General features: G+C 43.7%; 1 protein-coding gene across 1 annotated transcript in view; it reads left to right on the forward strand.

The window, feature by feature from the left end:
- LOC124796076 (acyl-CoA Delta-9 desaturase-like) overlaps positions 1 to 27,323 on the forward strand; it is a 145,535-nt gene that overhangs the window by 68,293 nt on the left and 49,919 nt on the right. Inside the window, exon 3 of the mRNA XM_047260162.1 lies at positions 6,945 to 7,075. Coding sequence (XP_047116118.1) covers positions 6,945 to 7,075 — 131 coding nt within the window. The remainder of the gene's footprint in view (positions 1 to 6,944; positions 7,076 to 27,323) is intronic.

The raw sequence follows: 27,323 nt of genomic DNA on the forward strand, positions 1-27,323 counted from the left end.
ATTGATACGCCTGGGCATTGAGTCAAACAGAGCTTGGATGGCGTGTAGGGGTACCGCTGCACATGCAGCTTCAACACGATACCACAGTTCATCAAGAGTAGTGACTGGCGTATTGCAACGAGCCAGTTGCTCGGCCACCATTGACCAGACGTTTTCAATTTGTGAGAGATCTGGAGAATGTGCTGGCCAGAGCAGCAGTCGAACATTTTCTGTATCCAGAAAAACCCGTACAGGACCTGCAACATGCGGTCGTGCATTATCCTGCTGAAATGTAGGGTTTCGCAGGGATCGAATGAAGGGTAGAGCCACGGGTCGTAACACATCTGAAATGTAACGTCCACTGTTCAAAGTGCCATCAATGCGAACAAGAGGTGACCGCGACGTGTAACCAATGGCACTCCATACCATTACGCCGGGTGATATGCCAGTATGGCGATGACGAATACACGCTTCCAATGTGCGTTCACCGCGATGTCGCCAAACACGGATGCTACCATCATGATGCTGTAAACAGAACCTGGATTCATCCGAAAAAATGACGTTTAGCCATTCGTGCACCCAGGTTCGTCGTTGAGTACACCATCGCAGGCGCTCCTGTCTGTGATGCAGCGTCAAGGGTAACCGCAGCCATAGTCTCCGAGCTGATAGCCCATGCTGCTGCAAACGTCGTCGAACTGTCCGTGCAGATGGTTGTTGTCTTGCAAACGTCCCCATCTGTTGACTCAGGGATCGAGACGAGGCTGCACGATTCGTTAGAGCCATGCGGATAAGATGCCTGTCATCTCGACTGCTAGTGATACGAGGACGTTAGGATCCAGCACGGCGTTCCGCATTACCCTCCTGAAATCACCGATTCCATATTCTGCTAACAGTCATTGGATCTCGACCAACGCGAGCAGCAATGTCGCGATACGATAAACCGGAATCGCGATAAGCTGCAATCCGACCTTTATCAAAGTCGGAAACGTGGTGGTACGCATTTCTCCTCCTCACACGTGGCATCACAACAACGTTTCACCAGGCAACGACGGTCAACTGCTGTTTGTGTATGCCAACTCGGTTGGAAACTTTCCTCATGTCAGCACGTTGTAGATGTCGCCACCGGCGCCAACCTTGTGTGAATGATCTGAATAGCTAACCATTTGCGTATCACAGCATCTTCCTCCTGTCGGTTTAATTTCGCATCTGTAGCACGTCATCTTCGTGGTGTAGTAATTTTAATGTCAAGTAGTGTATGTATAGAAACAGCAAAGACATTACTATGCCTAGTACGGCGTAGTAACACCATTAACTTTCAAAACAGCTTACAGTCATCCCAGAATGGATTAATACAATAGATTAATGCTAGTGCTGTATTGTTTTCAAGCGAATGTGATACTATTATTCATGCAAAATAGTGGCAAGTTATAGCAACAATGATGAAGATGAATAACGATCACGCACCCTTCTTTAACATAGCCCAGAAAGGCTTAATAACATTGAGGCGGCCAGGGCAGATGTGACCAGGACAGATGTGACAATTAATTCTCGTGCTCACAGAACCAGTCCTAGAAGACGTCTGAACAGATGTCTGAACAGATGCCCCGGCGTCTAGGTTGGTTCAAATGGCTCTGAGCACTATGGGACTCAACTGCTGAGGTCATTAGTCCCCTAGAACTTAGAACTAGTTAAAGCTAACTAACCTAAGGACAGCACAAACATCCATGCCCGAGGCAGGATTCGAACCTGCGACCGTAGCGGTCTTGCGGTTCCAGACTGCAGCGCCTTTAACCGCACGGCCACTTCGGCCGGCCCGGCGTCTAGGCACACAGCGTCACCACGGGGAGAGAAACATTGTACCATGGGATGGACCCGATCATCCAAAATGGTCAACTAATCTATGGCAGCAATACGACTTCGCAGAGTACCCTTGTGGCACGTGGAATACCACGATGTGGCTGCCCAAATTATTACCGAACCCCCACCGTGTTTCACTTCTGAGAGAAGCTGGAAGCAGCTTGCAACAACACTCATCCGATGGAATGACTTTCTTCTGTTGGATTCGGCACCACGTTTTCCTGTTACCAGTATTTGCATCACTGACGAGTGGTTCTGGAATTCCAGCTCGCCTTGCGATTTCCAGCTTATTGCTGTTTTGGTACTGACAGGGCTATCGTCTTGTATTTCGTCACAATCCTCTTCAGTTACCGTCTGTAACGACCACTCAACACACTCTTTCGTCGGTGTTGTAGTGGATGATTCCGCTTTGCATGCACGAGGTATAAATCTACGATACGCTGTTTCATGAATCACCAAACACTTCAGCTATCTTTGTTACCAAAGCACTCACCATAGAGCTTCAACAAACTGCCCATCTTCGAAGTCACTTAGCTCTGAGACAGTGCATTCACACCTTCACAAAACACTATTCTGACTACGATTGACACTTGCGACGTGCGAGGACATTGCGCAGGTACTGTTCGTCGTCAGTTGCAATAGCGCAACCCGCAGGCTAGGCTGGCATCTGAATTTATGTTCAAGCATGTATATCTCGCGGTGTTCCATATTTTTTCTGAACCCTGTACCTATTGCAGGAGCGTATCTTGACTTCTCCAAAGTCATCCAAGGAAAAAAGCATACTGTTCGGTTTGGGTACTGTTTAACACCTCTTCTTTCCAGGAAAAAGTTGACAGACCGAAGTGGCATTACTTTTTGTAGCCAACCAAGAATATACATTACTAGCCATTAAAGTTGCTACACCACGAAGATGACGTGCTACAGACGCAAAATACAACCGACAGGAAGAACAAGCTGTGATATGCAGATGATTAGCTTTTCAGAGCATTCACACAAGTTTGGCGCCGGTGGCGACACCTATAAAGTGCTGACATGAGGAAAGTTTCCAACCGATTTCTTATACACAGACAACAGTTTACCGGCGTTGCCTGGTGAAACGTTGTTGTGATGCCTCGTGTAAGGGGGAGAAATGCGTACAATCACGTTTTCGACTTTGATAAAGGTCGGATTGTAACTTATCGCGATTGCGGTTTATCGTATCGCGACATTGCTGCTCCCATTGGTCGACATCCAATGACTGTTAGCAGAATATGGAATCGCTGGGTTCAGGAGGGTAATACGGGACGCTGTGCTGGATCCCAACGGCTTCGTATCACTAGCAGTCGAGATGACAGGCATCTTATCCGCATGGCTGTAACGGATCGTGCAGCCACGTCTCGATCCCTGAGTCAACAGATAGGGACGTTTGCAAGACAACAACCATCTGCACGAACAGTTCGACGACGTTTGCAGCAGCATGGACTATCAGTTCGGAGACCATGGCTGCGGTTACCCTTGACGCTGCATCACAGACAGGAGCGCCTGCAATGGTGTACTCAACGATGAACCTGGGTGCACGAATGGCTAAACGTCATTTTTTCGAATGAGTCCAGGTTCTGTTTACATCATCATAATGGTCGCATACGTGTTTGGCGACATCGCGATGAACGCACTTTGGAAGCGTGTATTCGTAATCGCCATACTGGCGTATCACCCGGCGTGATGGTATGGGGTGCCATTGATTACACGTCTCCGTCACCTCTTGTTCGCATTGACGGAACTTTGAACAGTGGACGTTACATTTCAGATGTGTTACGACCCGTGGCTCTACCCTTCATTCGATCCCTGCGAAACCCTACATTTCAGCAGGATAATGCACGACCGCATGTAGCAGGTCCTGTACGGGCTTTTCTGGATACAGAAAATGTTCGACTTCTGCCCTGGCCAGCACATTCTACAGATCTCTCACCAATTGAAAACGTCTGGTCAATGGTGGCCGAGCAACTGGCTCGTCACAATACACCAGTCACTACTCTTGATGAACTGTGGTATCGTGTTGAAGCTGCATAGGCAGCTGTATCTGTACACGCTATCCAAGCTCTGTTTGACTCAATGCCCAGGCGTATCAAGCCGTTATTACAGCCAGAGGTGGTTGTTCTGTGTACTGATTTCTCTGGATCTATGCACCCAAATTGCGTGAAAATGTTATCACATGTCAGTTCTAGTATTATATATTTGTCCAAGAATACCCGTTTATCATCTCCATTTCTTCTTGGTGTAGCAATTTTAATGGCCAGTAGTGTAATTTTTAGCAGCAGTTTTGGAAGGCGCACTCTGGAACAATAAGTTGCTGCTTGTTGGCGCCTGTTAACAATCTACTTTACCTAACAAATATATCTCTGCATGTGAAAGAGTTCAGGTTCGTACAAAGACTTTGTGTTAACGGAAATTAGCAAGGTCGTAATCTATACGTAGCGACACACAAGAATAAGGGAAAAATTATCAGCTGCTGGCCGACGACACATCGAACATAAAACTAAAATGCAAATTCGCACACCCATTAATTACCGAACTTTCTAAATTAATTTTAAATCTCACGTGCTGTGTTTTTTCTAATTCTTGAGAGTCTCATCACAGTTTAACGCTTCATGCACAGTTACCGACTGTAGTAATGATACTAAAAGCGGACGTCAGCTCTTTGTAATTATTGGTAACTACCAAGCCTGGTGGCGTTTGTCCCTCTCCCTCCCAAATCATTTTTGTTTTATTATAAGAACGATGACAAACAGGACTTTAAAATGCTTGCTGGTAAACCCATGAGCTTTCGCAATCAGCCACTCTAGCGGTAATAGCTCTCTAAGAACGTTAAAAAAATTAATTTTAACCAACTAGACATTCATTTTTTTCTTATAGCGAATGTAATAGTCTGAAGTGACAGTATGCAAAAAAAAAAAAAAAAAAAATTCCCTCGGCTTCGTTTTCCTACGTAGGGAGGGTTGAAAGATATGGGGTTATTCATAAGTACCTCCAGGATTTCAGAAAACAGCAGCGCAGAAACTACAAGACACAGAAAGTAGACACATATCAGTGGAGAGAGCATCTCTCCAAGTTTGTAACTAACATCACAGGTGTTCAACTTGGACACCTTTTATGATGCGGTGAACGACAGCACATGCGTGCAGATCATTGACACGAAATCTCTGGAAATGTGAGACAGCAGCACGCCTTGCAAATCTGTTCATTAGGTTGCCTATCTACAGGCGCATACCAATTCAATATGAAAATCTGTCTGCGATGTTCCACGTACAGGTGCAATCTGAAATTATAAGAATTCAGCAAACCATAAGCAGGCTTCCCTTTACCAGTTGGACATTGGTACATACCAATAACATGCAGCAAATTTCCACTGGTTCTTTCATAACCTATCATAGGACAGGTACCTCTCAACGCCAGTGTGTTAAGAGATTTCGTGTTATATGGTATAAAACCAGAATAGATTCCACAGATATGGCAACAAGTACCATGCTGTAAATAACGTTTCGTATAAACTGCGTGCTCCATACTACAAATGTATTTTGATAGAGAGATACATTGAAGCTCCAAAAACAGGCTTAGGCATGCGTATTCAAATACAGAGATATGTAAACAGATAGAATACCGTAGTGCGGGCGGGAACGCCTATATAAGATAAAAAGTATCTTGTGTAGTTGTGGGATCGGCTACTGCTGCAAGAATGGCAAGTTATCAAGATTTAAGTGAGTTTGAACGTGGTGTTATAGGGGGCGCACGGGCGATGGGAACAGCATCTCCCAGAGAGCGCTGAAGTGGGGATTTTCCCGCACGACCATTTCACGAGTGTACCGTGACTATCAGAAATCTGGTAAAACATCAAATCTCCGACATCACTGCGGCCGTAAAAAGATCCGCCAAGAACTGGACCAACGATGAAGAGAGAGAATCGTTCAACGTGACAGAAATGCAACACTTCAGCAAATTGCCACAGATTTAAATGCAGGGCCATCAACAAGTCTCAGCGTGCGAGCCGTTTAACGAAACATCTTCGATATGGGCTTTCAGAGCCAAGGCCCACTCATGTACCCTTGATGACTGCATGATACAAAGCTTTGCACCTCTCCTGGGCCTGTCCATACCAACATTGGGCTATTAATGACTGGAAACATGTTGCCTGCTCAGACGAGTCTCGTTTCAAACTGTATCGAATGGATGGACGTATACAGGTGTGGAGAAAACCTCATGAATCGATGGACTCTGCATGTCAGCAGCGGACTTGTCAAGCTGGTGGAGTCTCTGTAATGGTGTGAGGCGTGTGCAGTTGGAGTGACTCCATATACGACTAGATACGACTCTGACAGGTGACCATTAAGTAAGCATCCTGTCTGATCACCTGTCGGTGTGGCCGTGCGGTTCTAGGCGCTTCAGTCTGGAACCGCGTGACCGCTACGGTCGCAGGTTCGAATCCTGCCTCGGGCATGGGTGTGTGTGATGTCCTTAGGTTAGTTAGGTTTAAGTAGTTCTAAGTTCTAGGGGACTGATGACCACAGATGTTAAGTCCCATAGTGCTCAGAGCCATTTGAACCATTTTTGATCACCTGTATCTATTCATGTCCATTGTGCATTCCGACGGACTTTGGCAGTTCCAGCAAGACAAAGCGACACCCCACACGTGCAGAATTACTACAGAGTGGCTCCAGGAACACTCTTCTGAGTTGAAATACTTCCACTGGCCACCAAACTCCCCAGACACGAACATTATAGAGCATATGTGGGATGCTTTGCAACGTGCTGTTCAGAAGACATTCCACCCCCTCGTACTCTTACGGATTTATGGACAGACCTGCAGGATTCATGGTGTCAGTTCCCTCCAGCATTACTTCAGACATTAGTCGACTCCATGCCACGTCGTGTTGCGGCACTTCTGCGTGCTCTCGGGGGCTCTACACGATATTAGGCAAGTGTACCTGTTTCTTTGGCTCTTCAGTGTATAAGGATGCACTGCCTCTCTGACACTTTTCCCCCGTTACTCTTGATGCATGTCGGGTTTGTAGCGCTGTGATTGCACACTGGAGCTGACAGACGAGCTAACAGTGAGGGCGTGTGTGGTGTTGCAGCTATCCTGGTGGGCGTGGTGTCGGGCCTCGGTGTAACTATAGGCGCCCACCGGCTGTACACGCACCGCAGCTTCCGCGCCACGTGGGGAGTGCGTCTGGCGCTCGTCACCCTACACACCATCGCTGGGCAGGTAAGTCCGCTGCCTGCCGCCTGCAGCCTGATACTCCATCAGTACGCCGCACGACTTCGCACTTTAGTCTGTTCATCATAAGAATAAACACAAAAGCGGTGATGCGTCAGCAACCACAGCTCTCGTACTCTGGTGTTGTTCCGCTCTTGGAAGCAGCGCCGACTTATTTATTAAATATGTTATTACTATGTCACTGTAAATGAAGCTTTTAGACATTCTGATGTATTAACAGCAATCAAAGTTTTTCTTGATCATTCTTTAGCCACGTAATTTTTATTTCAAAAATCTTGTACAGTCACAGTCACTCTAAGCGCTACTTGTGCTCCGATTGTCTCACTTCAGATGCACCGCGAAAATGGATAATTCTGCTTCCTGTTTCGTACTGAAACAAACGTGGGGATCACCGTTAATGATTAGAAACAACGTGTTCTTAATGTTTTTCACAACATGACAGAGAAAAATCAGGTCTGACGTTTTTTGAGAGATACTATGTAATAAATATAAGAAATTAATTATATTCTTGGCGTAATCAGTAGCGTCGTAGATTGATAATCGAGCGGGCTGGCGGGCTGCGGTGCCAAACTCGTTGTGGTATACAATTACTTTCTGTTTGGTTTGAATACCTAAATCATTTAAATATAAAATTTATCAAATATGTAAGAATTAACTCATACTCTACTGTGGTGTGCGTACTGTAAGACCTTCGGTACACACACCATCAGATTATTTGACTTGTCGCTCTAACGAAGTAGGCGAGTGTGAGCAATATGTCTCGTGGTCTTATCGTGGCGTGTTTATCTTCTGCCGTTAGGTCAGACGATAGAAATGCCACTTGCACGCTTAGAGTAGCAGATTGACAGTGACCAACTTTAAACAGAACTTGATTAATTTTCACACACGTTTATTAAAATAGTAACAAGCATAAAAATTACTTAACTTGGTTCTGGATGCTATTTACAATTGACCATCTGAAGTTCCGTTGGTATTGGTACATTAATCTTATTCTCACATAAATCTCTGATACGTGACAAAGTGTCTATACATTTCTCTTTATGGATATGTACAGGAATATGATAATCTTATTAGGCGCAGACTGAAACTTGACTATAGACTGGTACAGACAAATGCAGAATGGTACAGACAGGTGCAGATAAATGCAGACTAATGCAGACTGACTAATCGGAGGTCTGTACACTGGTTATAATACCTCGTGCGTTCAGGTATCACTGCGGGAGTGTGATCCACGAGGAGAAAAGGTTCTACATTAGCAGCAATCTCATTGGCTGCGTTACATATTAATACGCGGATCGGCGGAAGCGGAATTTGGCCCGTCTCTTAGGCAGCGCCATCTCGTAGTGCGGAGACGGACGAGCGCTGCGCCTGCGCTGTTGTGCTTAGTGGGGCGCGCTCTAGTGGGAAAGTTGTGTACGCGCTGACTACGCGGAACTATGTACACAACATCTACCATCATTTATTTTTAAGAAAAATAAACGTCTTCTAGTCTCTAATTACATATCTCACGCCAAATTCTGGTTTTCATTGCAAATACACATTCTTAAATATCGATGCACTGTAAAAGATTATTAAATATTTTGAAGTCAGGAAAACATTACATATTTAAATTTTATCAAGAAAAATGAAAAATCTAATACTCTTTGTCTGAATATGCCACTGTTATATAGGAGAGATGTGGTCTCACATGAGCCAGAGCTATAAGCGATGTAGGAACACGGAAAACAATAATTTTCACGGCGTCGAGTACACTGTACAAATGATGCATTTTTACAGTTGTCACCTTAACACTGCAATCTAAACGCAATAGAATTAATCAGGAGCAAAGTTATGTTGTGAGAAATAACAAGAACTTAGGTTTCCAAATTTACAGAAACTAAATTACGAATCTTTCTGACACGTCACTGCCGTACAATGGCAAAACGCAGAACAGCACGTCATAAAAGAGGAGGACAAAATGTGGACTTCTTAGTGGATTGAAATTGTATTTGCTGATCGCCTCATTATCAAGATAGCAGCACTGAAATGTACCGTATTCCTCGGAATTCGATATGTTAGAATTTCAGAGGTTGCCAGACGACTGACTGTAATACCTTCAGTGGCTTCAATATTTAAGTGGTGATATCCCAGCAACGCGCTTTTACGCCGCACATAGCTCGTGCAGAAAAATTACCCTTGTTAAAGTCAGGAATTTTCATCACTCTTCTCTTTAATTGCAGTACTATGCTAGCTAAGATCGCGTAAGAAGCGTATGGTCTGAGTTTTACCATTATTTCCTTCTGTTCAAAAATTAAATGACATTCGAGGCTATATTGTTTTCTGCAAGGCTCTTTTTGCGTCTTTACTACAACTGTTCACACCACTGCAGGTTAGTTGGAGTAGGTGGGTGGTCAGTGCTTTCCAAGTTAAATGCTGTTGACCTGTATTTCCCCCAAGTCGATGTACACGTAACGCATGGCGTAAAACGTATCCTCATTATCGTACTTGACTCTACTCCAGACAGCTTGGCTTCTGCTTCACTTGAAACTAAATCCAACGAAGTTGCAGAAAACGCGGAAGAATACATAGTGTGATGTTGCATAAGGTTTATCCTTATGATGAACGGAGCATAGAGCAACAGGCCCGTCCTGCAGCGAGCAGCGACTGCAGTACTGCCCCGATACTGCTGCACTCTTCGACGACCCATTCCAGACACTAAACTTGCTACAACGTCCAATCAGGCACCACGAACATTAAAAAAGTGCCCACAACCTAACATCGCACATACCAATTTTAAGACTGTTGAATGACATAAAATTTCACGCTACTGATGTTACCAGTTACTTCAAGAAGGAGGACAGGTACGACTGTACAGTTTACAATCCTTCGTGTGACCATGTCTATGATTATACACCAAACTTCTCAGCAGTTCATTAGTTTCTTAGTTAGTTCAGTGTTCCGTACATCATATTCACGACAAACGTAATACACTGAGGTGACAAAAGTCATGAGATACCCACTAATATGGTGTCAGACCTCCTTTTGCTCGACGTAGGACAGCAACCCCACGTGACATCGACTCAGCAATACTGCAGAAATACTGACCCATGCTGTCTCTATAACCGTCCACAACTCCGAAAGTGTTTCCAGTGCCTGGGAACATGAAGTCCATGAATGGCTCCAAATGATCTCCTAGTAGCCGATCATAAACATTTCCAGTCAATGTTTGGTTTAGTTGGACCAGAGGACCTAGTCCATTCCACTCAAAAACAGCCCACACCATTATGGATCCACCACGAGCTTGCACAGTTACTTATTGACAACTTGGGTCCATAGCTTTGTAGGGTCTGCGCCACAATCGAACCCTATCATCAGCGCTTACCGACTGAAATCGTAACTCATCTGACCAGCCCACGGTTTCCCAGTCGTCTATGGTCCAACCAACAAGGTTACGAGCCCATGATTGGCGCTGCAGACGATATCGTGCTGTTAGCAAGGGCACTCTCGCCCCATATTCATTTCTGTGGTTACTTCACACAACGTTGCTTGTCTGTTAGCACTGACAACTGTACGCAAACGCCGCTGCTCTCGGTCGTTAAGTGAAGATCGTGTAGCACTGTGTTATCCGTGGTGAGAGGTAATGTGTGAAATTTGGTATTCTCGGCAAATCTTGGCTCTGTGGATCTCAGAATATTGCATTCCCTAACGATTTCCGAAACGGAATCTGCCGTGTCTAGTGCCAATTAACACTCCGCGATCAAAGTCTGTTAATACCAGTCGTACCACCATAATCACTTCGGAAACTTTTTGACATGAATCACCTGAGCACAAAAATAACAGCTCCGCCAATGCACTTCCCTTTTATATCTTGTATACGCGACACTTCCGCCATCTGTATATGTGGATATCGCTATTCCATGTCACATTAGTTTAGTATGGAATGGGTATGCCGAACAAAAGTTAGAGAGAGAGAGAGAGAGAGAGAGAGAGAGCTTCAAATTCTCAATTTATTATGTAGTAATGGAACAATTATTTGTAATATTCACAGATTTCTTTGTCGTATAGAAGGAATTGTTAAACTTCAGTCTACATTAGAAACATTTATGCTGTCTGTCAGAAATTTTATTTAAATGGGCAGATTATGAAAAAGTTTTACTGCTGAGTATCTCACAGCTTTTGTGCCAAAGTTAGATTCACTACAAGGGAGTGCAGGCCATTTTTTGTTCCATGTAGGGACTTGAATTAAGTTACACACGTCTTCCCTTTGTGCAGAGAGAGTCGCGTATTTTCGAACTGAAATGGGTCGGCAACTGGAAATGTATTCCAAACTCGAACTATGCATGACAGTGCAATTTTTGGGTGCAAAATGCCTGAATTGCATACAGATCCGCAGTGCAATTCTGACGGTACAAGGACCAAATGTAACGTCGTGTCCTGTCGTAGTGAAACGGGGCCAACAATTTGAACAAGACCGCACAGACGAGGGTGATCATGCACCATGCCATTTCCATCTTTTCGGCTAGCTGCGGGAACGAGATTATCCTACTATGATGACGTCCAAGCTGCGGTTAGCGAATTGCTGCGTGACCGAGACGAAGTTCTGTGTCGTCGTGGTACTTAACGATCGTAGAGTTGTTTTCAGAGACCTGGGGACTGTGTCGAAAACTAGTATCTTGTAGCTCTGTCACTTTCAAGGGTAGTGCTGCAGTCAATAACATTTGACCTGCCATAATAATGTGTAACTTACTATTCGGAGGTCCCGTCGTAGCGTTGATTTGGTGAATACCTTTATTACTTTCAAACAGCACTACAGTGTTGACAACAAATTTCGTGAGAAAATAAATATGCTGCACGGTCGTAGTTAATATTGTATTACAATTTTTTAAACACATTCGTGCAAGATGTGCGCTTATGGACTCAACAACTAGTTCTATTTACTTTTGTTTTGAAACGAGTACTTCCTGCCTAAACGAGAAGTTACCTCAGAATAATACCCCGTAGAACGTCAGTGAATGAAAATACGCAAAATATGTTAACTTACTGATTTATGTGCCCTCCAAATTAGCTACCATTCTTATGATAAAAGTACGTGAACCTAAACGTTTTAGCATACCGCAATATGGTTTACACGGTGTATGTTTTAATCCACTTGCATAGCTAAGAACTTCGAAGTAGCTGCGCTGTTTATTACATTTTGTTGACAGACAATAGCGGATATTCAAGAAGAAACGAGCCGGATGCTGTAAAATGAAAACCGATGAAGTGATTGTAACTGGCCATTAGAAAGACCTCTGGAGCGCACTTATTTGCCGACACTGCAAGCACGTGCACGCTCCGATCGTCCACAGCTTTCATTAGTGCTGGAAACAGAGAAACAGAGGCTTCAAAGAAGGTCAAAGGGTGTGCAGAGAACGTAAATTCATCGAAGAATGACCCAAGTGTACGGAGAGCATTGCTGTCCGTTGGAAGGGTCAGGGCGAGGCCCAAGCGACTCAGGGATGGATGTATGTCGCTGGCGAATGACTCACGATCTACAACGCCCCATTGCATTACCAGTACCATTGTTCAGCAGGTGGATGCCCTCATTATTGAAGACCGGTGAGTTACAGTGGTAGCCGTTTCCCCCGAGGTCGGACTGAGTGTCGGAATTGTAACGGTTCCATTTTACAGCCTCTGGCTATTTTCTTTTTGAATGTCTCTTATACTTTCATATTATCCTAAGGAGAAACACATACACCCATGCCCGAGGGAGGACTGGAACACACACACACACACACACACACACACACACACACACTTGACGACACGTGTCTCAGGGAGCAATGGAAAATACCACCTAAAGGCTCCATCCAAGAGAGTAAAGCAGGAGTCCTGACCACTCATCACCTTATTGAGCTGACTTGCAGAAGGAAAACGAAGAATGCCAAAAGGAATTCGTAGAAAGAAGTGAAGTATGTAACCTGCCATGCGCGATTAGGTGATTAGAAACGGAGAACAACCTTCGACTTGTGGAGATTGGGGAAGGAAATCTGTCATGTCCTTTCAGGAAAACGATCTCGGAATTTGACTTGAGTAATTTTGGGAAAGGGCATAAAAACTGCCATCTCTATTGACCTTGAAATCGACGGGACATTAAACCTTAATATTCCTTCCTGAAACCGCCGTTCTTGCTAATACGACTCCACTGCGTCACCTGCTTCCGAAAAAAGGAATTCAGGTTGGATGTCATTTGGTCATAACAAACCTAATTAATAGATGTATGCGGACTGAAGCGATGAAAGACAATTTGTACCAAGGTCGGTGGTATTCCCACTAAAAACGAACAGCGCTGTAGAGGATTTCCAACTGAACAATATTGGAATAGCACTGTAGATTGGAGCGAAACGAAGGATCCTGCCTGTAACGCAGGCGTAGCTGCTTTAATCAAATAATACTACTTGGTTGTAGAGACCATAAGCAACAGAACTGTGAAAAATCAATAATTACAACTGTATTTCCTGCAGGGTGGTGCCGTTCTTTTATTTTTATTTTCAGTAATCAAAAGTAATATATAACAAAATTTTTAGTAATAAAAGAAATATCAAAAATTTAGATTTCATGGACAAGTGACTCTTTAGATTACCAAGAATGCCTGTCAGCCGTTACTGAATCTGGTATACTGACTGATTTAAGGTAAAATAAAGCAGACTGGCTGTTCACTGTCCTGTAGAGAGAGGAAACACATTTTTCACTAAAAGAAACTGAAATTTTCTGCCTCACTGACGACGTGAGCTTCATCATCACACCGGCGGACGTTTTGACCTATGAATTAAATTCCATGTCTCTTCCAGCTTCATTATGAAGCCGCACGACCTACAATATTTTTCGAAGCATTATTTTCCGATTTTCATATTAACTATGGACCATTTTATCGCCATGACAGGTCAAAGGCTGACCTTCCGCGGGAGTACCTCTGAAAACGGTGTATCACACGACACGTGAGAATCGTGGGGTAATAAACGTTCCCATTGGGTAACTGAATATGGGCATGGCGTTGAAAGGTAACTGAATATGGGCATGGCGTTGAAAAGATTGGTATTTACTGCTGCATGTGTGAAATGGTTATAGTTTTAAACCCGTCTATCAAGTTCAACGCGTAATACACAGACAACTAAACCCACACCAACAACTAAACTGGTTAACGTTTCAATGCGTACGGCACACTGTGTTCCTTTAAGCTTGAAACTGAAACCAAAATAGCCCATGTAAGCTTAAAGGATGCCCCCCCTCCCCCGCCCTCATATCGGCACTGCATTTCTGAATTATTTTTTCTTTAAGAAATTGCATATCTCTCGTACAAATATAAGACCTGATACCGATTAAATCAGCACTGTAGGTAACGGGGAAAAACGAACTTTATTCAATAATTCTAAAAGTTTCATACATTTTGTGAAATTAATTATATAGAGACGGGATTTTAACCCTATTTTTGGATTTGTTTTATGTAGTGGTATACTCTGTCTTGCTTAGCATGTAATTTACATTAATTATATTTATTGATTACAAAGAGTGTTCTTAAATATAGCAATAATAATCGATAAAAAATAAACTATTTATGTGTGCAGTTGCGCGAATATAATTAAGGAACATCATTATTGCTTTTATATGCACATCAGTTTTCAGTGTTAGACTGTGACTAGTTTGGTAACAGATATCGTTTACAAAATCACTTAATTACTTACTACGAGTTCTTTAAATGAAAACACTTAATATCTTTCTGTAAGGAACTGAGATTTAGAAACAGTAATAATATGACCATTCTGTTAATGATATTCCATGGTCATTTTGCCTGTTATTAATTAGTAACAACTTAGTTGAGCCCTATCATCTCCAGAAACACTGTATCTCACAGGGTTGTGAAGCTATGAAGTCGTTATCTATTATGTACGTAATCTCAGACCATTGAGGCAAACAATAATGTGAGGTGGCTACTGCGGCCACAATGGTTCTGAGGGAATCCTTTGAACGGCACTGTCAGGTGAGATGCTTTTGCCCTGTCTTCGGGCGCCCTTTAGGATTTCAGGTGTCATGTGTTTCGTCTCGATTTCCTCACGAAAATCAGATTCCGTATTAATTTTCGGATATGTACCATCTATAAATGTAAAATATTGGCTTTCTATTGATCAGTCACGTATGTTTTATAGTTATTCGCTATTTTCGCTGGAGATGTTTACACACATTTCTGGAAGTATAATGAATTTTTCATGATTTCAAACAATAAGAAAGACCAAGTTTGTTCATCGTGCATGAAATCGATGAAGTAGGTGGTTTTTCTTCTCACAACGACTTGTCTTAGTGCGTTATATGTATTGTTTCCTGCAAAATGGTGTAAGGAAATTGAATATCATCTTACCATCATAAAATATACATACAAAACAACTAACGCAGGTACAAATACAAACCTAGCGGCGAAAATATATTCACAATCGCTATCTAGAAGTTTTTCCAAATATACCACCTTATGAACGTTGACATGCATTAAGGTAGGCGAAGGGTAATTCGGTACTCAGGTAGTAAGGATTGGGGGCAGATTTAGCAACCATAGTGTCGTCCATTGCAAGGTTCTAGCGAAGGTGTTTTCTCACTGCATTCCTCTGACCATGTGTCTCGTTTGGCTGACTGTGGTGAGAGTTCGTAAACTACCGTGATGTGTTTGTGTTCCAATGGATAAATGGAAGAAAGAGATGAAGTCCTGTGCCAGCTCATAACTTCATTGACTTGAATAGTTCAAATAGAACTGCCGACTTTACCTTCCCCATCCAGCAGAGGCACATACCCTCCCTGCAGAGAGGTTTGAAATGTTAACCACGAATCTGGTGATCAGGTATTTTGACACCATCACCTCTCCCTCGTTTGTCATACCAAGCACTGGTATACTGGTGGCATGTTCTCCCCACCACTACGAAGCTGACCCACTATGTCCAAGTCTAGCGCCACATCAGAAACGTAATCCATAATATTAAAATAATACTTTTTTTGGGGGGGGGGGGGTCATCAGGCTTCTGACTGGTTTCATGCGGTCCGCCACGAGTTCCTCTCCTGTTCCAACCTCTTCATCTCGGGGTAGCGTTTCCAACCTACGTCCTCAATTATTTGCTGGACGTATTCCAATCTCTGTTTTTTCTGTATAGTTTTTGCCCTCTATAGCTCCCTCTAGTACGATGGGAGTCATTCTCTGATGTCTTAACAGACATCCTATGATCCTGTCCCTTCGCCTTGTCAGTGTTTTCCAAATGTTCGCTTCCTCTCCGATTCTGCACAAAACTTCGTCATTCCTTACCTTATGTGTCCATGTAATTTTCAACATCACAAATGCTTCGATTCTCATCTGTTCCGATTTTCCCACATTCCATGTTTCACTACCATACAATGATGTACTCCAGACGTAGATTCTGAGAAATTTCTTCCTCAAATTAAGGCCTATGTTTGATACTAATAGACTTCTCTTGGGCAGGAATGCCCTTCTTGCCATTGCTAGACTGCTCTTAATATCTACCTACTGCCTAGGTAGCAGAAGTCCTGAACTTCATCTATTTCGTGACCATCAATCCTGGTGTTAAGTTTCTCGCTGTTCTCATTTATGCCCCTTCTCATTACTCTTTCTTCGATTTACACTCAGTCCATATTCTGTGCTCATTAGATTGTTCATTCCATCCAGCAGACCATGTAATTCTTCTTCACTTTCACTCAGGATAGCAATGTCATCAGCGAATCGTATCATTGATACCTTTCACCTTGAATTAATTTTAATTCCACTCCTGAACCTTTCTTTTATTTCTATCATTGCTTCTTCGATGTACAGATTGAACAGTAGGGACGAAAGACTACATACCTGTCTTACACCCTTTTTAATGCGAGCACTTCGTTCTTGGTCGTTTGCTCCTATTATTCCCTCTTGGCTCTTGTACGTATTGTATATTACCCTTCTCTCCCTATAGCTTACCCTTAATTTCGAACATCTTGCACTATTTTATACTGTCGAACGTTTTTTCCAGGTCGACAAATCCTATGAACGCGTCTTGATTTTTGTTTTGTCTTGATTCCATTATCAACCGCAACGTCAGAATTGTCTCTCTCTTATCTTTGTTAGAATTCAAAAAGATAATGTGCTACACGCTTTCAGAACGATGATTATATACTGTCATAAGATCATCGCTCGGACTCGAAACATGCCCAAGAACCAAAGAGTCAGATATACCAGGTGATCAAAAATTCAGTGTAAATTTGAAAACTTAATAAACCACGGAATAATGTAGATAGAGAGGTATAAATTGACACACATGCTTGGAATGACATGGGGTTTTATTAGAACAAAAAAAAGTTCACAAAATGTCCGACTGATGGCGCTAGACAGCAAAACTGCTATCGTGACGGGTGAGAGGTACGCCGGTTTTTTACGGAATCGCATCATCCCCAGCCTGGCTGATAAACACCTGCTGGAACGTACGATGTTTTTGCAGGATGGCGCTCCACCCCGTATTGCTAGACGCGTGAAAGATCTCTTGCGCGCGTCGTTTGGTGATGATCGTGTGCTCAGCCTCCATTTTCGTCATGCTTGGCCTGCCAGGTCCCCATACCTTAGTCCGTGCGATTATTGGCTTTGGGATTACCTGAAGTCGCGAGTGTATTGTGATCGACCGACATCTCTAGGGATGCTGAAAGACAACATCCGACGCCAATGCCTCACCATAACTCCGGACATGCTTTACAGTGCTATTCACAATATTATTCCTCGACTACAGCTATTGTTGAGGAATGATGGTGGACATATTGAGCATTCCCTGTAAAGAGCATCATCTTTGCTTTGTCTTACTTTGTTATGCTAATTATTGCAATTCTGATCAGATGAAGCGCCATCTGTCGGATATTTTTTGAACTTTTGTATTTTTTTGGTTCTAATGAAACCCCATGTCATTCCAAGCATGTGTGTCAATTTGTACCTCTCTATCTACATTATTCCATGATTTATTCAGTTTTCAAATTTATATTGACTTTTTGATCACCTGGTATGTTACGGAAAAGACATTCATTAAGTTAATTATGCAACCATAACATCGTTTACGTTACTAGATGGTGACGAATTCCTACGTTTACCAAGGTAATATCCTCTATTGGAAGAAAAGGTAAATCTCAAGACGTTAACACAAGAGAAGAAGCACAGGAAGCAACGTGGTGAAAGTGAATTCTCACACTGTCTCGAGAAACACTGATGCACATGCGCGGTCTAAGCAGGGAGACAACGCTGGATTAACGCTGACCGTGACACTGGGTCTTCGAACGGCAACGAAGCCGCTTTCTACGGTATGCGGGAACTGTGTCCTCGCCGGAGGCTCTGTTTCCAAGAGCAGCGCAGACCACTTAGCAGCGGAGGCGTGCGAGCAACACAGCTGGCAGCGCGCCGCGCTTTCGTCCGCGGAGATCACGGACTGACCAGGTGTACGGAACTCTCTCCTACTGACCGCAGGACACCCGCGGCGCGGCCTTGTTTATAACTGTTAACTAGCCGGTAAATGGAGCAGAAGCGATTCGACCTTTAGTGGCTCTAGAATGTACTCTATACAAAGGTGTGAGTGCCTCTGTTCTCCTCAGATGTCACTGGTGTCTTATACTGAAGCACCAAAGACACTGAATAGGCATGTGTATTCAAATACAGAGATATGTAGACAGGCAGAATACGTCACTGTGGTCGGCAGCGCCTATATAAGACAACAAGTGTCTGGCTCAGTTGTTAGATTGGTTACTGCTGCTACAGTGGCGGGTTATCAAGATTTAAGTGAGTTTGAACGTGGTGTTATAGGCGGCGCACGGGCGATGGGACACAGCATCTCCGAGGTAGCGATGGAGTGGGAATTTTCCCGTACGACCATTTTACGAGTGTTCCGTGAGTATCAGGAATCCGGTAAAACATCGCTGCCGCCGGAAATTGATCCTGCAAGAACGGGACCAACGACGACTAAAGAGAATCGTTCAACATCACAAAAGCGCAACCCTCTCGCAAACTGCTCCTCATTTCAATGCTGGGCCATCAACAAGTGTCAGCGTCCGAACCAATCAACGACATCGACATAGGGTTTCGGAGCCGAACGCCCACTCGTGTACCCTTGATAACCGCGCGACACGAAGCTTTACGTCTCACCTGGGCCCGTCAACACCGACATTGGACTGTTAATGACTGGATACATGTTGCCTCCTCGGAATGAGTCTCGTTTCAAGTTGTATCGAGCGCATAAACATGTATGGGTATGGAGACAACCTCATGAGTCCATGGAACCTGCGTGCCAGCTGGGGACTGTTCAAGCTGGTGGAAGCTCCGTAATGGCGTGGAGCGTGTGCAGTTGGAGTGATATGGGATCCCTATTACGTCTAAATATGACTCTGACAGGTGACACGTACTTAAGAACCCTGTATGAGCACCTGCACCCATTCATGTCCATTGTGCACTCCGACGGACTTGGGCAATTCCAGCAGGACAATGCAATGTCCCACATGTCCAAAATTGCTACAGAGTGGCTCCAGGAACACTCTTCTGAGTTTAAACAGTTCCGCTGCCACCAAACTCCCTAGACGTGAACATTATGGAGCGTATCTAGGATGCCTTTCACCGTGTTGTTCAAAAGTGATCTCCACTCCCTCGTACTGTTACGGATTTGTGGACAGGTCTGCAGGATTCATGGTGTCCATTCCCTCCAGCACTACTTCGGACAATAGTCGAGTCCATGCCACGTAGTGTTGCCGCACTTCTGCGTCCTCGCGCGGGCCTTACTCGATTTTAGGCAGGTGTCCTAGTTTCTTTGGATCTTCAGTGTGTATGTTCACTGTCATAGGCTCAATCGCTGAGTACTAGGAAAAAAGAGGGCAGCGAAAAAAGCAAAAAGAAAAAAAAAATAGTAAATTGCCAGCCTATGACCTATGACTACAAAGGTCTCAACTTCGATCCCTGGCAAGTCCACGTCCTGAAATTTACCATTTATTTCATCTCCAGCAATATTTGTTAACGCGAGAAATACGAAACATACCGTGGTTCGAACCATATTAAGCAGTATGTATTCCTGTAACTGACTGGATAAGTCAGTGCGAAGGTCGGCGGAAGGCAAAGCATACTACCAACAACAACAAAAATTCCTTTTTTTCAGAAATGAATAACACGACTGCTGACTCGTATTACGTTTTGTTCACCAACCGGTTTCAGTCCAAGACCATGCACAGGATACTCAAAATGCTATTACAAATCCAACACTATATGTCAGAAATATTACAAAAACACAAGAGACATAATTGAATTCAAATCGTATAGATTCAATATACGATGACTGAGTGAAAAGCAAGGGCTGATCAATTCCAATCAACATATAAAAATATTTTTTTTATTTCGAATCTATCAGCGCCTGATTCTCAGACAGTCGTTACGTTCTGGGTCTGCACTGTTTGAATTTAATTGAAACAGTTGGTGAATAAAGTACGAGTCGGCGTTCATGTTATACATTTCTTAAAATACACCAACGGAAATAATAGTAAAACCAAAAAATAATTAATGTAGAGTAATAAAATTGCGGGAATACGTTTGTCTGGGTACCATATTTAAGTGATTAACAATGCAAGATCACAGATTAATGTAAGCGCGAGATAAGCCATTGCAAGTGTGAAATGTTGGTACCTTAATAACGGGTATAACCGCAAGAGTGTTGATGCAAGCATGCAAAAGGCATGCATTGTGCTGCACAGGTGCCGGATGTCAATTTGTGGGGTGGAGTTCCATACCTGTTGCACTTGGTCGGTCAATATAGGGACTGTTAACGCTGTTTGTGTATGGTGTCCCATATGTACTCGATTGGAGACAGATTTGGTGATCGAGCAGGCCAAGGCAACATGTCGATACTCTGTAGAGCATGTTGGGTTACAACAGCGGTATGTGGGCGAGCGTTATTCTGTTGGAAAACACTCCCTGGAATGCTGTTCATGAATGGCAGTATAACAGGTCGACTTACCAGATTGACGTACAGGGTGCAGGAGATAACCACGAGATTGCTCCTGTTGTCATACGAAATCGCACACCAAATTATAGGTCCAAGGGTAAGTCCATCGCTTCTAGCGTGCAGACGGGCCTCCTTCTAACCAACACACGACCATCACTGGCACCGAGACAGAACCAGCTTTCACCAGAAAAGATAAAAGACCTTCATTTTGCAATCAGACGAACTCTCGCTTGACACCACTGAAGTAGCAGGCGATTGTGGTCTGGTGTCAGGGCGTCTGGTTCGGAGCTGTCCTTGAAGTAACCATTTGTAACAATTCGTTGTGCCACTGTGGTGCGAACTGCTACTCAGATTGCTACTGCAGGTGCACTACGATGCGACATGCCATAACCCGAACACGACGTGCTACGTGCTACGTGCTACACATAGTGCTACGTGGCCATCTGGGGCCCGGCCTTCTTGCAATCGTATTATACACGTTCTCGTGACCAGCGCTGCCAGCAATCACGTACAGTGGCTACACCCTTGCCAAGTCGTTCTGCAGTATCGCAGAAGGAAAATCCAGCTTCCCGTAGCCCTATTATATGGCGTCGTACAGACTCAGTGATGTGTTGACAATAGCATCTTTGTCGTCTTACAGGCATTCTGGAGTAATATCATCTCACCAATGTCCGCCCCGGTAGCTGAGTGGTCAGCGTGACAGACTGTCAATCCTAAGGGCCCGGGTTCGATTCCCGGCTGGATCGGAAATTTTCTCCGCTCAGGGACTGGGTGTTGTGTTGTCGTAATCATCATCATTTCATCCCCATCGACACGCAGGTCGCCGAAGTGGCGTCAAATCGAAAGACCTGCACCAGGCGAACGGTCTACCCGACGGGAGGCCCTAGCCACACGACTTTTCCATTGTACCAAGTCCAATCTCAAAGGTAGTTAACGCATGATCGTTACATCTTGTATTTAAAGCAAATCTGATTTGCACCCTGATAGAGGAGCTACTAGCGCCAATCTTAGGCGTCTGGTGTGAAATCTGAGTAAACATCATATTTCAGGCGTAGAAAGACGGCTACCAACTTTTGTTCATGTCGTAGAACTCCTACTTGATGTTGTGATTCTTTTTTCCATTAATGTATATACTTGGTGATATCCGCCAGGAAATAATATTTCTAAAAAATCCTACCTTTAAAGTAATGTACTGTTTAAACCAGCCTTCAGGTTGATGACAGTTTTAATTATCTCAATATGCTGTTCAATAAGTTTCCATTGCAAGGCTAATTTCTGTAATTTTCTTAGTAATTCCCCATCAAGACATGAAAGTGGGAAGTGAATCAAAATGAAAGTGAAAGAATGAGAGATTATTCTGTTGACAATCAAAATCATATCGCAATTTTTTGGTATTTGGTAACTCATCTGGATAAATGATGATTATGAACTTAATACAGTCACATATCTAAATCTACTCCGTATCACTATGTTCTGCACGCACTATTACTTGCCCCTATCTTCCTCCTTTTCTACTCGCTAATGAAGTGCATAAATTGATTGTCTACATGTCCTTGCAATCACCTTAACCTCCTTTTACCTTTCATTACGTTCATTCCAGAGGAAATGCAATGGAAGTAAAAAATTTAGAGTATTTGTACAGGGTCGACAAAATGAAACTGTTCCTGAAAATAATTTATATACCTTAAGGCATGAAATCCAACTTATATCATTTGCCTTGGGAGTATATGTGCGTGAAATATATTCTAGGACTGTTTTATTTTGCCTACCCTTTGTTATGGTAGGTATTTTATACATGTACGAGTGTCTTGCGAGAAGTTCGTATTTCACCAGCGATTCCCATTAAAGCTGAGTGATCATCTCTGGAACTGACTACACCCGTTTAAAAATTTGTCGTTTAAAAATCTAGCCAACAGTTTTTAAACTCTTTCGATTTCCTTCTTTGATCCGAAGCAGTGCTTCTAGACACTGGAGAAGTATTTAAAAATTGGTCACTGGCTACTGTGTGAAGTTCCTTATGTGGCTGCATTATACTTTCCCAGAACTTGCGACATTAAAATATAAGTCCCCATTTGTCCGCTACAACTAATGCTTCTTACCACCTTATAATATTCCTTATGACATCTAGTAAAAGGTTCTCAGAAAATTTTTAAAGATATTAAGATCACTCGCCAGAATAAATTGATTCTGTATTGTTTAACATTTTAATTAAAAGTGAACTCCAGTTTAAATGTATGAATGATAATCTATTGTGCCACAAAATGCAATATAATAGTCGAAGGGAAATTCACAACACAGCCATACATGATTGTTGCTATGTGATAGTTCAGGGGCAAGATATTCAAGTCATATTCTGAAACAGAAATTTGAAGCTCTTTGTACGAACTTTACGATTAATCGTTTCCTTTATTTTCCGAGGCAGGAAGTTAAGATGACTTGAAAACAGTGAATTGTAAACTTCGTTCTCTGATTATGATGTAATAAAAAATTAAAAACCGAGTTTGAATATAAGAGATGGTTTCGAGGACTGGTTAGACAAAAGGGACCAAACTGCTGAGATCATCGGTCCCCAGACTTACAAACTACTTAATCTAACTTATGCTAAGAACAACACACACACACCCATGCCCGAGGGAGGACCCGAACCTCCGGCGGGAGAGGCCGCGCAATCCGTGACATGGCGCCTAAAACCGCGTGGCCACTCCGCGCGGCGATAAGGCATATATTCGAAGTCTCACGCGATAAATCCGAAGGACATGCCTTCGCTTGTAAATCGGAATTTATACTTGGTTCGTTGTCTGTCATTACTACAATCAGTGTCTTTTCAGAAATGACAGAAACGTATAGAAATTACTGGAAATCTGTTGCAAGTGTAAGCCCTCAAGACTTAAAAATCAGGGACAGAAAGGCAATTACATGTTCTGATGTTCCGCAAAGAATCCTGACTGTGTGTAACACATGGTACAGACCGAATCTGAAGTAAAATTAGCCCACAGATAATAAGATTCGATTTCCTATAAACGATGCAATTTCTCATCTGCTGTAGGGAAGTGGCACGAAGCTTCGGAATACATCACTGCCTTGCGTACAAGAATATATTAGTACTGAAAGAGTGAATCTTGTAGCTTCCATGTCCCACAGAGATAGCAATGCGAAAAATCCTTAAATAACATTAACGACAGTACTTCTATACCCGCCGCAAGAGCATCAAATCGACACACAAATTGTGTGTTCCCTTTGGATTATAAAAGTAAATTCCAGAATCGTCTCACCAACCCACTGACATCAAACGGATGCTTGTAACTTACGCATCTTACATCGTTAGTTTCTCTTTGTCACTCCCCTGTCCAATGACGTTCAGATGTTCCGCAAAGAATCCTAACTGTGTGTAACACATGGTACAGAGCGAATCTCATAATGTCACCATGTACGGTGGCTATTGAGTTTTTTCTGAACTCACTGTTATTCTGAGATTACATAATGAGGGTAAGATGTTTACACGTGTGGTGGATGCTTTCTGTTTACACTCTTGTTGAATGTACCAAGTTGACGTCCTCTTCCATCTAGACAGACTGGTAAACTGAAGAATTGGTGCAACTACCCATCTATAAGTCCCATAGTGCTCAGAGCCACTTGAACCATTTTTGAACCTCAACGCTAATCTGCACGAGACCCTCCGTGAGTGAAGTATGATGTTAACAATCAGCCTATCACCACTCAGGTACACAGATGCAACCCGCACCCCCACTGCTAGGGGTGCGTTATCCCTATCCTCCTGCAGGAGATCGAGCATGCGCAAATAGGATTTGGGAGCGATCAGGTGGCGCTGTAGTCGACATGTTGCTTGGGGGGCATCCAGTTGGGAATGTTGTTGCTGTTTTGCGTTGAAGTGTCAGAATGTTCTCTAGACTTTCTTGGAACCAGTGGCAAGAATGCATTGCAGCATAGGATAATTGCACGATGGACCACGGCGTTCCGTGCGGGTCGGGATGAGACTACAGCTTTGCACCGCAGGGGCCGGCTGTTCATTCCTCAAGCCAGGCTGTCAACATGAGTGGTCTCGTTTCCTTAGAACATCGATGGACTGGCCAGTTATTAACAGTAGAGGTTGGTTCAAATGGCTCTGAGCACTATGGGACTTAACTGCTGAGGTCATCAGCCCCCTAGAACTTAGAACTACTTAAACCTAACTAACCTAAGGACATCACACACATCCATTCCCGAGGCAGGATTCGAACCTGCGACCGTAGCGGTCGCGCGGTTCCAGACTGTAGCGCCTAGAACCGCTCGGCCACTCCAGCCGGCTAGTAGAGGTTGGGCTAAGTGATCAAACGGTGTGGCACTCACTGGCGAAATGTCTTAACATAAGGAAAAATTACGTCTCTTTGGGTTCCACATCGATTCACCGACATACGGAAACGGTACTGGTATACACTGACTGGCATCCATCTTGAGAGATGCCGAAACAAATCGACGCATGTCTGCAACGTGCTGTCACTCCTTGATGAGACTTGGGAACGAACTTGCGAGCCCTGTGTCAGTCGAATTAATGACATCACCCAGGTCAGCGACGTCTGTAGAAATTTCATTAGAAACCCAGTCGGGTGAAGCTTATGCTGATTGTGGCATACGACTCAGATGGTGTTATTGATACACATGTTGTGCCTGAGGGACAGATCAGCAACAGTGACTACTACCGCCGACATCTGGAGCGAAATATGCGGCACAAACGTCCACGTTTGTTGCGAGACGACCGCCCTGTCGTGTTGTCATGTCGCAAGCAATGTCAAACTCTTATTGCAGCGGGGCACTGGGAAATCTAGCAACACCTTCAGTACACACCGCAAATGAGTTCTTGTGACTTGGATCTGACTCCGCGAAGAAACCCCTCCGAAGCCTGACGTTGCATGTGAACTCCTCGCAGTAGGGCGCTTTGTCGCTGTCAATCAACAGTGTACATCTTGCCAATGGTTCCCAACGACTTTCCGACATCTGACCAAAGGCAACAGATTTCGCAGTTAACTACACTGACGAAATGTAATGGAGCTGCATGTGATAGCTTATTAAATACTGCGTTGCCACTACTTTATTTTCAGACCTCGTGTATAAAGGGTGTTTCAAATTTAACAAAATCGAACGGCGATAGATCGCCTCATGGCTGACAACTTTTGTTAGAGACAAAGTGTTTGCTGACCATTTACTGAGAGGCAGTACGGTGTAGACATTCTGCAGCGTTCGTATGCAGTTTGTGTTGCCTGTCATGCAGTTGGTGCGGTAGGCCGAGCAAAATCCAAGCTCCTGATTTGTTTCTAAACTTTCTTTCTTCATATAGAACCAATTTTTCTTACTATTTCCTTCTTGAAAATCACTGTGTCTCACTATCAGTTTACTGGTGATCTTAGTAGCTCAATACCTGGTTAGTAAACCCTGCTAGTTCGGTGAAATTTCGTCTTCCTAGTCCTTTTGCCCCCCCCCCCCCCTCACCCCATCATGAATCAGGGACCTTGCCGTTGGTGGGGAGGCTTGCGTGCCTCAACGATACAGATAGCCGTACCGTAGGTGCAACCACAACGGAGGGGTATCTGTTGAGAGGCCAGACAAACGAGTGGTCCCTGAAGAGGGGCAGCAGCCTTTTCAGTAGTTGCAGGGGCCACAGTCTGGATGATTGACAGATCTGGCCTTGTAACACTAACCAAAATGGCCTTGCTGTTCTGGTACTGCGAACGGCTTAAAGCAAGGGGAAAATACAGCCGTAATTTTTCCCGAGGGCATGAAGCTTTACTGTATGATTAAATGATGATGGCGCCCTCTTGGGTAAAATATTCCGGAGGTAAAATAGTCCCCCATTCGGATCTCCGGGCGCGGACTACTCAAGAGGACGTCATTATAAGGAGAAAGAAAACTGGCGTTCTACGGATCGGAGCGTGGAATGTCAGATCCCTTAATCTGGCAGGTAGGTTAGAAAATTTAAAAAGGGAAATGGATAGGTTAGATATAGTGGGAATTAGTGAAGTTCGGTGGCAGGAGGAACAAGACTTTTGGTCAGGTGAATACAGGGTTATAAATACAAAATCAAATAGGGGTAATGCAGGACTAGGTTTAATAATGAATAAAAAATAGGAGTACGGGTAAGCTACTACAAACAGCATAGTGAACGCATTATTGTGGCCAAGATAGATACGAAGCCCACGCCTACTACAGTAGTACAAGTTTATATGCCAACTAGCTCTGCAGATGAAGAAATT

The sequence above is a fragment of the Schistocerca piceifrons genome, chromosome 4 (assembly GCF_021461385.2).
Source record: "Schistocerca piceifrons isolate TAMUIC-IGC-003096 chromosome 4, iqSchPice1.1, whole genome shotgun sequence".
Lineage (NCBI taxonomy): Eukaryota > Metazoa > Arthropoda > Insecta > Orthoptera > Acrididae > Schistocerca > Schistocerca piceifrons.